The 12,993-nt window shown below is 43.9% G+C and overlaps 1 protein-coding gene across 1 annotated transcript in view; it reads right to left on the reverse strand.

The window, feature by feature from the left end:
* Window positions 1–12,993, reverse strand: part of plce1 (phospholipase C, epsilon 1) — a 228,888-nt gene that overhangs the window by 104,107 nt on the left and 111,788 nt on the right. Inside the window, 1 exon segment of the mRNA XM_084331001.1 lies at window positions 12,426–12,542. Coding sequence (XP_084187127.1) covers window positions 12,426–12,542 — 117 coding nt within the window.

Raw genomic sequence — 12,993 nt, forward strand, 5'->3', positions numbered from 1 at the left:
GGATAAAAGCGTCAGCTAAATGACTAAATGTAAATGTAAATAATTAAATAAACTGTTTTATAAACATAAAAAAAGAAAAACAGTAGGCTTCTGATTTTTCACTAGTAGAGAGGCCAGATTATTTTGAGTGACAATGCATTTCACAAAATGCCAGCAGCCCGCAAACGCCGCCAACATATGAAGTGTTTCAGAGCCTACTGTAGGATTGGTGTTGGGGACAGGCCAGGCCCCGCCGACACTAACATCACCAGCTACTCCTCTGCTTCAACACGTCTCAGCATCTGTTTTTTTGGAGCAATGAGTTCTGCTCCACAACTCAGCAGCTACAGTGCAAGACGGATGAGTGTTGGTCTGCCCAAGAACTCAGAATGCCTAAGTCAATGTCATAAATCCAGAGTCCATTCTGCGCCTGGTGTCCTGGTTCAGCCCCACTCTTGAGAACTAGCAGAACTCCCCACTTCCTTTCCAGACAGGAAGCCGAACCCAACTCAGGTGTTTATCTGAACCACTCGTCACAATAACAACCCGCAGAAATATGTCCCTTCGTCAGTGGTGGAAGAAGTACACAGTTCCTTTACTTAAAGGAAAACTCCAACATTTTGGGAAATTAGCTTATTTGCCATCTACCCTGGAGTTAGACAAGAAGATACATACCTTTTTCTTCTCTGTGCATGCAGTAGGAGTAGGAAGACGTTGGGAACTAGGCTAATGGAGGAACCTACTTCCAGTGACTGACGCTAAGCTAGGCTAACAGTGCGCGTCTTCCTACTCCTACTGCATGCAGAGAATAAAAAAGGTATGTATCTTCTTGTCTAACTCCAGGGTAGATGGCAAATCCTTTAAGTAAACGTAGAAATACCCAGGTAAATTAGTACTCCATTCAAATTATACTTAAGTAAAAGTAGAGAAGTATTTCCTATTGAATGTACTTAAGTATCTAAAGTAAAAGTATGCATTTTACATAATATTTGTGTATTCCAGAGCTTGGGAGCGTTCCAACCTCGATCCATTGACCTCTAAAAGTTATGTTAAAGTGGTATGTGGTCCAGTTATGCTGCTCTGATTAAAGGTCATGTTAAAGTGGTACAGTATGTGGTCCAGTTATGCTGCTCTGATTAAAGGTTGTGTTAAAGTGGTATGTGGTCCAGTTATGCTGCTCTGATTACGTCCTCTTGAAGTTGACAGGCTTCAAATGTGAAAGTACATAATCTTCATATATTTTTGCCATGTTTTCTATGCAAAATCCTTTTTCTTCAAAGTAACTAGTAACTGATGGGTTCAGATAAATCTAGTGGAGTAAAAAGTACAATATTTCCTTTGAAATGTAGTGGAGTAAAAGTATAAAGTCCCCTAAAATGAAAATACTCACATAAAGTACAAGTAGCTCGGAATTGTACTTAAGTACCGTACTTGAGTAAAAGTACTTTCCAACACTGCCCTTCGTGAGCCATTATCTCGGGCCGCATGCTGTGCTTTACCAAGGGAACAGGACTGGAGGCAGGACAAGACATGACTGTGGTGAGACATCCAGGCTGATCTGGAGTCAGATCAACACACACTGCATCTGAAGGAGAAGCTGCGATGTGACACGACTAATGAACAGAAAACGTCTGAGCGTGAGGCAAAGGTTTCCACCTGAAGAGAGCGCCGTCTCTAAATCACTGTTGTGAACCGAGAGCGCCACACTCCACATTGTGTTCAATATACTCTGCTCTACTTGGATCAGCAAACCACGTCACACAACAGATAGGATGGACATGTTATAGAGGTGCACTGTGTGACTATGCGCACGCACGCACACACACACACACACACACACACACACACACACACACACACACACACACACACACACACACACACACACACACACACACACACACACACACACACACACACACACACACACACACACACACACACACACACACACACACACACACACACACACACACACACACACACACACACACACACACACACACACACACACACACACACACACACACACACGATGGCGGAGGCGACCATGCAAGGTGCCAACCTGCTCATCAGGAGCAATTAGGGGTTATGTGTTTTGCTCAAGGACACTGCCCGGGAGGAGCAGGAATCGAACCGTGGACCTCCGGATTACCAGACGACTGCGCTACCTCCCGAGCCACTGTCGCCCCCCATGTCCCCATACTGTACATACACACACACATACTGTATGTACATACATACATACATACATACATACACATACATACTGTACATACACACACACACACATACATACATACACACATACATACTATACATACAAGTTTCAAGTTTCTTTATTAGTTGTCATACAGAAGTACATACTGTATGCTTCTTTCTGTTACGCTCCAGGGACTGTGCTAGACAAAAATAGATAAGTATAAAATAAGTATAGCAGTATAAAATAGAAGTCATAGAAGTCAAGTACGTAGACAAAGTGTTCAGTATATACATATATAAAATGTACAATGCAGAGTAGAAGTAACTGAGTTACAATACAATATACTATACAGTACAAAGCAGAAATGGGATGAGGTACAATTTACAGTAAGGTGTAATGAGGTGCAAATTCTTTACCAATAAATATTAAGTGTGTTTAGGTGTTCTAAAGTGGGTAAAGTGGGTGCTGCAGTGAGTTGTTTGTTTAAAGTGAGTGTGTGCGTGTGGATGTGTGTGCTGTGAGTGCATTTGATGGTTGTTACATAGTGTTATTGTTCGTTGAGCATCCTGATGTCCTGGGGATAGAAGCTTCTTCTGAGTCTCTCTGTGCTTGCCATGAGACTCCGGTATCGCTTGCCTAACCGCAGCAGTTCAAAGAGGCAGTTGTTTGGGTGGCTGGAGTCTTTGATAATTCTCTTAGCCTTACCCATGCACCGCTTGTTGTAAATGGCCTGGAGAGTGGGAAGCCCCCCTCCAATTGTGCGTTCGGCTGAACGGGCCACTCTCTGTAGTCTGCTAAGGTCTTGTGCGGTGCTATTCCCAAACCAGGAGGTGATATTGCCAGTCAGGATGCTCTATTGTACATGAGTAGAAGTTCTTAAGGATCTTCTGACTGACTTGGAACTTCCTTAGGCACCTGAGGAAGTAGAGGCGTTGCCGTGCCTTCTTCACAACACTGTCAATGTGTGTGGTCCATGTCAAGTCCTCGGATATGTGGACTCCAAGGTACTTGAAACTGTTCACTCTCTCAACCGGTGCCCCGTCGATGCTGAGGGGGCTGTAGTCCCTGACCCCCGACCTCCTGAAGTCCACAATCATCTCTTTTGTTTTGCTGACGTTCAGGGAGAGGCAGTTCTCCTGACACCACTGCGACAGATTCTCTACCTCTTCCAGGTAGGCCCTCTCGTCGTTGGCAGAGATCAGGCCCACCACTACTGTGTCATCAGCAAATTTGATGATTGTGTTGTTGTTCCGCTGTGCCACACAGTCATGTGTGTACAGGGAGTAGAGGAGGGGACTCAGAACACAGCGTGTTGGGTGTGATGGATGAGGAGGTGCAGTTGCCTGCTCTTACCACCTGGGGTCTACCCGTCAGGAAGTCCAAGACCCACTGGCAGAGGTCATAATTCAAGCCCAGGTCCCTGAGCTTGGCTATGAGTTTGGAGGGGACTATGGTATTGAATGCTGAGCTGTAGTCGATGAACAGCATTCTCACATAGTTCCCCTGCCTCTTGTCCAGGTGTGATGCTGCTGTGTGCAGCACATGGCCTATGGCGTACTCCGTGGACCTGTTGGGGTAATATGCAAATTGCAGGGGGTCCAGGTTGATGGGGAGGGAGGAACAGATGTAGCCCTTCACTAGCTTCTCAAAGCACTTCATGACTATGGAGGTGAGAGCTACAGGGCGGTAGTCGTTGAGGCAAGCGGGCGTAGATTTTTTGGGTACAGGGATAATGGTGGACTTCTTCAGACAGGTGGGGATGACAGCCTGTTCTAAGGACAGGTTAAATATGTCAGTGAATACCGGGGCCAGTTGGTCGGCACAGACTTTTAGGACGCGGCCGGGGATGCCGTCCGGTCCTGCTGCCTTCCTGATATTCACTTTCTTAAAAGGTCCTCCTCACCTCATGTTCTGTTATCCTGAACACTGAATCTCCATCAGCAGCGCCCCCCCCCCCCCTCCATTGCAGTGGTTTGTAGGCTGGTGTTGTTATTCACAGCCTCAAATCTCCCATAGAAGGTATTGAGATCATTTGCTAAGGAGATGTCACTGTTCAGTTTGAGGGAGGTGCCTTTGTAATCTGTCATCATTCTGAGGCCCTGCCACATACATCTAGTCAGCCTGTTCAAACTGAAGTTCAACTTTATCCCTGTAACGCCGTTTTGCCTCTATTACTGCTCTCCTGACGTTGTATCTCGCCACCTTGTGGTCATTCATGTTGCCTGTCACAAGCCCGCCGTTGTAGGCTGAGGTGCGCACTTTCAGAGCCTCACGGACGGATTTATCTACCCAGGGCTTTTGATTTGGGTAAACTCTAATTGTGGTAGAGGGGATTGTTTCTTCTACCAGAATACAGACAAAGTCAATACATACATATACATACACATACATACACACATACTGTACATACATATACACACACACACACACATACTGTACATACATACATATACATACACATACACACACACATACACACACACACGTCATAATGCTTATCCGTGTTCTGACTCATGAAACATGTGACACAAGTCAAAACTAAGACTCACTAACGGTCTGGTGTCGGTTGTATATTTAAGCATTACATCACGCGCAGGAGTGGGTTGTGAGAATTAGACCATGCTTAGGGGTGGTCGTTAGACCCCCCTAGGCATGGTCTAATTCTCACAACCCACGACTGCGCGTGGTGTAATGGCTTTTATACAACTGGCACATTCATCCAACCTTATTGCTATACAATAAACACACATTAATTGAAGATTTATTGAAAAAAACATCCGCCAGAAAAAGTAGTTCCCAAAAAAAATAAAAGAGAAGTTGCCTCCATGGAAGCAGCTCGGAAGTGCATCCAACTGTTCTCAGTAAGACATCGAACAAACTAAGACATCCAACTGTCTCTCAACTAAGACATCCAACAAACTAAGACATCCAACTGTCTTTCAACTAGGCATCCAACAAACTAAGACATCCAACTGTCTTTCAACTAGACATCCAACAAACTAAGACATCCAACTGTCTTTCAACTAGACATCCAACTTTTCTTTTCTTACCTACTTTCTATAGAACTTCATTCTTAGATGCTTCTATAGAAAGTAGGTAAAACAACAACAAAAAAGTTTTCTTTGCCCTATAGGGGGGAAATTTTTTTTTCTTTGCCCTATATAGCGGGGGGGGGGGGGGGGGGGTTATTTTCCCTATAAGAGTTTTTTTTAAATTTTTTAACCGACTTTCTATAAAAGCAGCTGGGAGGTGCGCTGTTTTAAGTGAGCGTGGATTATTGAATTGATTGATTGATTGATTGCTAATTTTATTACTGTCCGCCTTGTTTCCAACTGGTTAAGTTTAGGCCCTCTTTCGAAGTTGGTTAGTTGGTAGGTTAGAGTTTGGAATCAGGGCTGGTGGTCTATCGCCCTGCTCTAAAGACAAACTCTAACCTTAACCAACTTCGACAGAGGGCCTAAACTTAACCAGTTGGAAACAAGGCGGACAGTAATAAAATTAGCTGTTTCCAACTCGTTAAGTTTAGGCCCTCTTGCGAAGTTGGTTAAGGTTAGAGTTTGGAATCAGGGCTGGTGGTCTATCGCCCTGCTCTAAAGACAAACTCTAACCTTAACCAACTTCGAAAGAGGGCCTAAACTTAACCAGTTGGAAACAAGGCGGACAGTAATAAAATTAGCAATCAATCAATCAATCAATTCAATAGTCCACGCTCGCTTAAAACAGTGCACCTCCCAGCTGCTTCTATAGAAAGTAGGTAAAAAAAAAAGTAATTTTTTTTTTGCAATTAATCAATCAATAAATCAATTCGCGCAATTTTTATTTTGTTCCACAATGACTCATGACCCATCAATTACATCATCCAACATTGTTTAAGCAACTAACACATTCGCCGTGACAGAACCGTTTTTCATTTAGTCTTTATGACCCTATTGATCCATATCCTTTCGTAATGTTTACTGTCCGGTTCGTCCGCCATCTTGCTTCACTTCTAAAAACTCGCATGGCGGAGTGATAGTAATGCGGTTGTGGGCGGGTCCTGAGACCAAGAACGTGAGGTTAGTACAAATACCCACGTGTAAGTTGACTGTTTCAGCCAATCAGAATCGAGAAATTTGCATGCCGTTGTATAATTGCAGGTTTCCTGCTCAAACCTAACAGCTGAAACACTTGTGATCAGGGATGTGGAAGTGCACCCGGTTAGCCCAGTTAACCGGAAATATTAACCAGATTACTCAAATCATTAAGTCGTTTTGAATTAACCTGATATTCTTTTATATATAAAAAAGTTGAGATCCAAGGCAGCTCTACAAGTTTTAAAATGATGAAGGCCCTGTGTAGGCCGAAACATGTCGGTTTATTTTTAATTTTTTTTTATCCACTTTTTCTCCCATTTTCTATATTTTCTTCCATCCCAATTTCGTATCATCCAATTCAACCCTCCCCTGTCACGAACGCTGTTTCTTGCCTCCCACAAGCCGGCTGCAATGTGGACTAAGTCATACATAGCACAAGTCCCCTCCGGTACTTGAGGTAACAGCAGTCGCATCTTTTCACCTGCGCAGCTCGATCTCTCAGTGGCGAGGAGTAACGCGTGGGAGGCTCACGCTGCCCCCGACACTTCCTGATTCTACTGCGCAGGCGCACCAACCGACCTGTAGGAGTCGCTGTCCACAACGCCCGATCCCCACCCATCAGTTTCCCACCCCCTAATACGGCCAATGTGTATTAGTATGAACGACCAGCTAAACTGAAAGCAATGTGGAGCGCTGGGCTCGAACAGGCGAGCCCAGCGTCTCCGCATTCGTGGCGAGTGCCTTGCCCGAATGTCGGTTTATTTTAAAATTCTCTAAAATTCTCTAAACAATGTGAGGGGTAGAACACATAGTAGCATACTACAAAAACCTAGGGATCCACAAAGACTACTTCAAACTTGAAATGGTAACAACCGATGAGGTACTCAAAAAAGCGCCCTCCAACCTACCAAGGCCACTGGCCATGACAACATCCCCTCCAAATTCCTCAGAAACGCAGCAGCCGCCATCACCCCAGTCATCACACACATAATAAACCTCTCTATAAAACAGGGACACGTCCCTTAGGGCGGCTACGTGGCGTAGTGGGCAAGGCGCTCGCCACGAATGCGGAGACGCTGGGATCGCCTGTTCGATCCCAGCGCTCCACATTGCTTTCAGTTTAGCTGGTCGTCCGTACTAATACACATTGGCCGTATTAGGGGGTGGGAAACTGATGGGTGGGGATCGGGCGTTGTGGACAGCGACTCCTACAGGTCGGTTGGTGCGCCTGCGCAGTAGAATCAGGAAGTGTCGGGGGCAGCGTGAGCCTCGCACGCGTTACTCCTCGCCACTGAGAGATCGAGCTGCGCAGGTGAAAAGATGCGACTGCTGTTACCTCAAGTACCGGAGGGGACTTGTGCTATGTATGACTTAGTCCACATTGCAGCCGGCTTGTGGGAGACAAGAAACAACGTTCGTGACAGGGGAGGGTTGAATTGGATGATACGAAATTGGGATGGGAGAAAATATAGAAAATGGGAGAAAAAGTGGGACAAAAAAAAAAAAAAAAGAAAAGGGGGACACGTCCCCAAGGACTTCAAAATTGTGAGAGTGACCCCTCTGCACAAAAAGGGCAGCAAATTAGACCCAGGCAACTACCGCCCTGTTTCTATTCTTACCTCCATCTCGAAAGTCATGGAGAAAATAGTCTACGAACAGGTCGAAAAGTACCTGGCGGAAAAAAATCTAATCTACGAATTCCAATCTGGCTTCAGAACGTCCCACTCCACTGACACATGCCTCCTCTATTTGAACGACCACATCAAACAAGAGGTGGACGCGGGCAAATACTGCGGCATGGTCATGCTGGACCTACAAAAGGCCTTCGACACTGTCAATCACTCCATTCTGATTGACAAGCTAAAAGCAATTGGTTTTGATAGCTTATCAGTGAGCTGGATGCAATCCTACCTGGAGGGGAGAGAACAGATGGTAGAGGTAAACGGTACTCTATCCCCCCCCCCTCACAGTGAGCTGTGGTGTACCACAAGGAAGCATACTAGGACCGCTACTGTTCCTAATTTATGCAAATGACATGTCGTCAGCCTGTGACTGCAACTTGTTCCTGTTTGCGGACGACTCAGCCCTGCTGGTCTCTGACAAGAACAAGTTGCAGGTTGAAAAAACCCTCAGCTCGGAACTAGGCAAAATCTGCATATGGCTCGCTGATAACAAACTATCATTACACATGGGCAAAACAGAGTCCATTCTCTTCTGTTCAAATAACAAACTCAGCAAGACCGACGGCTTCTCAGTTGCAGTACTGTAGGTGAAAATATTGTCACAAGGAAAGACAAAATTACCTACCTGGGTTCCATCCTAGAGGCAAATCTTTCCTGTGACAAAATGGCATCCAATGTAATAAAAAAAAGTCAACCAACGAACTAGATTCTTGTACCGGATCTCCTCTCTGGTAAACAAGAATACCCTGAAGACTCTGGCAGGAGCACTCATTCAAGGGTACTACGACTATGCGTGCACCTCATGGTACCAAAGCACCTCAAAGGCGCTTAAAACAAAACTACAAACATCACAAAACAAACTGGTCAGACTACTACTCAGAACCCACCTCACCCCTGCCCACTTTGACAACCTAGGATGGCTTAGAGTAGACGACAGAGTACAGCAACTTGCAATGGGCCTGGTCTACAAGATACACTATACGACTAAGGTACCCATGTACATGTCAAAATACTTCCCAAAGGTCAGTGAATACCACAACCACTACACCAGAGGAAGCTTAACAAATCATGTTAAACCCAGATTCGGCTCAAACAAGGGACTAAACACGTTTCGCAATTATGCCACATCAATGTGGAACGCCCTACCCAAAGCTGTAAAGGAATGTGAATCCCTACCCACATTCAAAACCGCTCTTAAAGAGCACCTACGAGAGGCTGCAATTCGAAACTGGCCACCGTAAATGCCCAAAACCCCCACCACCTCCTAATAGACAGTCTCCTCCCCACCGCATGTATATATTCCCTCCCCGCCGTATGTATATTTCTCTCCCACCCACCCACTAATGTACAGTCCCCTCCCCATCATATGTATATACTCTGTCAGGATCTAGGGGTAACAGTACTGTATATTTGAATACCGTTTATGTCACAAATGTATCAGTACTAAATACCTATATGTCCCTAATGCCATAAATGTCATGAATGTTGTGTATGTCATAAATGTCTATATGAATTGAAAATGGGGGACCCTGATGGAAACAAGACAAACGTCTTTCTCAGGTCTGCATCCCCTTAACAATTGTGTGTATTTGAGCCGTACTGTATTGTACCCATTCTGCAATCTGTTAAATAAAGTTTTCATTCATTCAGCCATAAAATAAAGGCATTTTAAAACTTGTAGAGCTGCCTTGGATCTCAACTTTTTTATAACGAATCCTACCCCGGATTTAATCCAAAGAGCACCTACCGAAACAAAACCAAGAACGCTGAAGCCCTCTCCATATCCTATTTTTGATCAAATTCTTTTATGTATATATAAATGTGTTTATTCACATTTCATAATTTAAGAATGAATAGAAACACCCACAACACTAGCCCCCCCACCCCCCCTTCCCATCACCCCCCCACTGCCCCAACTCAACTGCCCTCCCCACCCAAGATCACCCACCCCCTCCCAATCCCAGGACACCCTAACCGGATAATCTTAACGGTTAAATGGTTCATTATTAACCGTTAAATCATTATTTTGTATTCATTTCATATGGTGAATGTGTAAAAACATGTGAGATAGTAATAAGCGACCAAGCGAACCGGTTAATCACAGCGGATAGCCAGCTCTCAGAATAACCATTATGCACATCCCTACCTATGATTTTAGGGAAGTACAAAATGTGCCCATTTTGTGTCACTGTGTGTTCCTGACTTATTGTCTGAGAAAGAGCCAGGAAGAGGAAAACGGTCTATTTCAGATGGGAGACCTCTGGCCTGCTGGGTTTATTGTTTAACACAATACATGTCATTTCCAATCATAACCCCCACTAAAGTGAAAACAGCTTGCCGGCAGATGTGAGGATGGAGAAAGATTCAGAAGGCAGAACAAACAGGAGAAGAAAACTGTTGACTTGTAGGTTTTGTTAAGTCCTTTGGCTATAACTCGGTATATAAGACTACACCACGCTAAAGGTACACATCACAGCCAGTAAAATGTTGACTGAGATTATTTTAGGTCCACATAACATGTTTTTTTTTGCAGAAAAAAACACTCAGATTATGCACCTCTCTGTTTCAGACCTGTTCTCAATGGGCTGTTTCTTCACCTGTTTTATAGCAACACTACTATCACCGACATCTAAAAAGGGAGATCACCCCTTGAACGGCCCTTCTAAGGTTTCTCCCCTCCACATTGCCTGTGGTGCTTTTTTCCTATTGCTAGGTTTTTAGTGAGTTTTTTCTTACCTTCGCATGGGATATGTCTGGGAGTGTTGCATTAATTTAATTTATTTATTTTACATTTTATTTTGGATTTCCTGGTGTTTTTACTTTGTTCTTGATTTATTGTGATGTTTCTTCTTGACTTGTTTAAAGAAGACGTGTCCGGCCCATGGGGACATTAACGTGTGTTGTCGGGCCTTACAAATAATTTAATCTGATTTGATTTCTGTGCCTGTAACGAGCGAGCTGCTTTTATCGTACAAATACAATAATTATCTTACGTCTAGCAGCGGTGCGCGAACCTGTGCGGTCGAATGAAATTCTTTCTTTCAGACGAGACGTTGCAGATCAGATATGACTCAAGATCCAGTAATAACAGAGCAATCTTGTCATTAGAAATGTTGCCAGGAACATATTTTAGTTTCAAATGAGCTGCCATCTTGTACACACATGTTTATCAAGATAACTTCACACACATTATTAACTTCAGCAATATGCAATTCTGAATGGCTCGTGTCACAGCTGAACTGCAGAAAAGGCACGATGCACATATTTAACATTTTCTCCTCAGTGTTGGGACAACCCCTCATTCTGTAAAAGCAATGCAACACACAGGAAAAGGGCCATTCACTGTAGGTCCCATTCAAGATCCCTTGGGGCGAGGGTAGTCTGTCTGCTTTCTGGAAGCCAACATGTAGAATAGAATGAGACTGTGAGCGAAAATAACTATTTGAAACGTTCAAATCAAGATGTCAGTGTCCAGAGAGGAAGACAGAGACTCTAGACCAGCTGTCATGTCTGCTGACTCCAGACCAGCCGTCATGTCTGCTGACTCTAGACCAGCTGTCATGTCTGCTGACTAGACCAGCTGACTCTAGACCAGCTGTCATGTCTGCTGACTCCAGACCAGCTGTCATGTCTGCTGACTCTAGTCCAGCTGACTCCAGACCAGCTGTCATGTCTGCCGACTCTAGACCAGCTGACTCCAGACCAGCCGTCATGTCTGCTGACTCTAGACCAGCTGTCATGTCTGCTGACTCTAGTCCAGCTGACTCCGGACCAGCTATCATGTCTGCTGACTCTAGACCAGCTGACTCCAGACCAGCTGTCATGTCTGCCGACTCTAGACCAGCTGACTCCAGACCAGCCGTCATGTCTGCTGACTCTAGACCAGCTGACTCCAGACCAGCTGTCATGTCTGGTGAGACTCTGAAATATGTGACGCAAGATCAGGTAAAGTCAAAAGAGAACCATCCAATGAACACTAGTATAGAAAACATTATCAAATCAAAGGGTTCTGGATAATTTGGAATGCTGGTTATTTTGATGTAAAATGATTCCTTAATGCTGGGTTTAAAGTGGCATAATGTACATTCGATGAAATAAGCTGACTACGGTAGGTGAAAATGACGCTCCCGTATTGATTTCACCTATTCAATTAAATGCTGTTCAGTCACGATGGAGACATGTAGATAGTGATGCAGAGACAAGTTGAACATGAGACATAGTAGACTAGGAATATGTGTTATGTATAAATAAAATAAATAAAATAAATAAAATAAATAAAATAAATAAAATAAATAAAATAAATAAAATAAATAAAATAAATAAAATAAATAAAATAAATAAAATAAATAAAATAAATAAAATAAATAAAATAAATAAAATAAATAAAATAAATAAAATAAATAAAATAAATAAAATAAATAAAATAAATAAAATAAATAAAATAAATAAAATAAATAAAATAAATAAAATAAATAAGCAGGTACTGACTGGTTGCGGCTGCGGTCCCTGAAGGAGTTGTTTCTAGAAGCCGGTTTAGGACCAGAGGACGAGGGACTGGTGGCTGCTTCATCTGGATCTTCTGCTTCTAGACTACGATTACAAGACCTAAGGTGAGGAGGAGAGAGAGAGGAGAGAGGAGGAGGGGAGGAGAGAGAAGAGAAGAGAAGAGGAGAAGAGAGAAGAGAAGAGAAGAGGAGGGGATGAAAGAGAAGAGAAGATAAAAGAGAAGAGAAGAGAGGAGAGGAGTATGACGGAGAGGAGCGAAGGAGGGGAGAGAGTAGAGGAAAGGAGAGAAGAGAAGAGAGGAGAGGAGGAGGATGGGAGATGAGAGAAGAGAGGTGCAGGGGAGAGAGGATGAGAGGAAATGAGAGAAGAGAAGAGAAGAGAAGAGAAGAGAAGAGAAGAGAAGAGAAGAGAAGAGAAGAGGAGAGGAGAGGAGAGGAGAGGAGAGAAGAGGGGAGAGAGGGGAGGAGAGGAGAGAAGGGGAAGGAGAGGAGGAGAGGAGAAAACAAAGTTGTGTAGAACAGAATACATTAAAAACCTATATTTAGCAGGT

This window comes from Notolepis coatsorum (genome assembly GCF_963971535.1).
Source record: "Notolepis coatsorum genome assembly, chromosome: 15".
Taxonomy (NCBI): Eukaryota; Metazoa; Chordata; class Actinopteri; order Aulopiformes; family Paralepididae; genus Notolepis; species Notolepis coatsorum.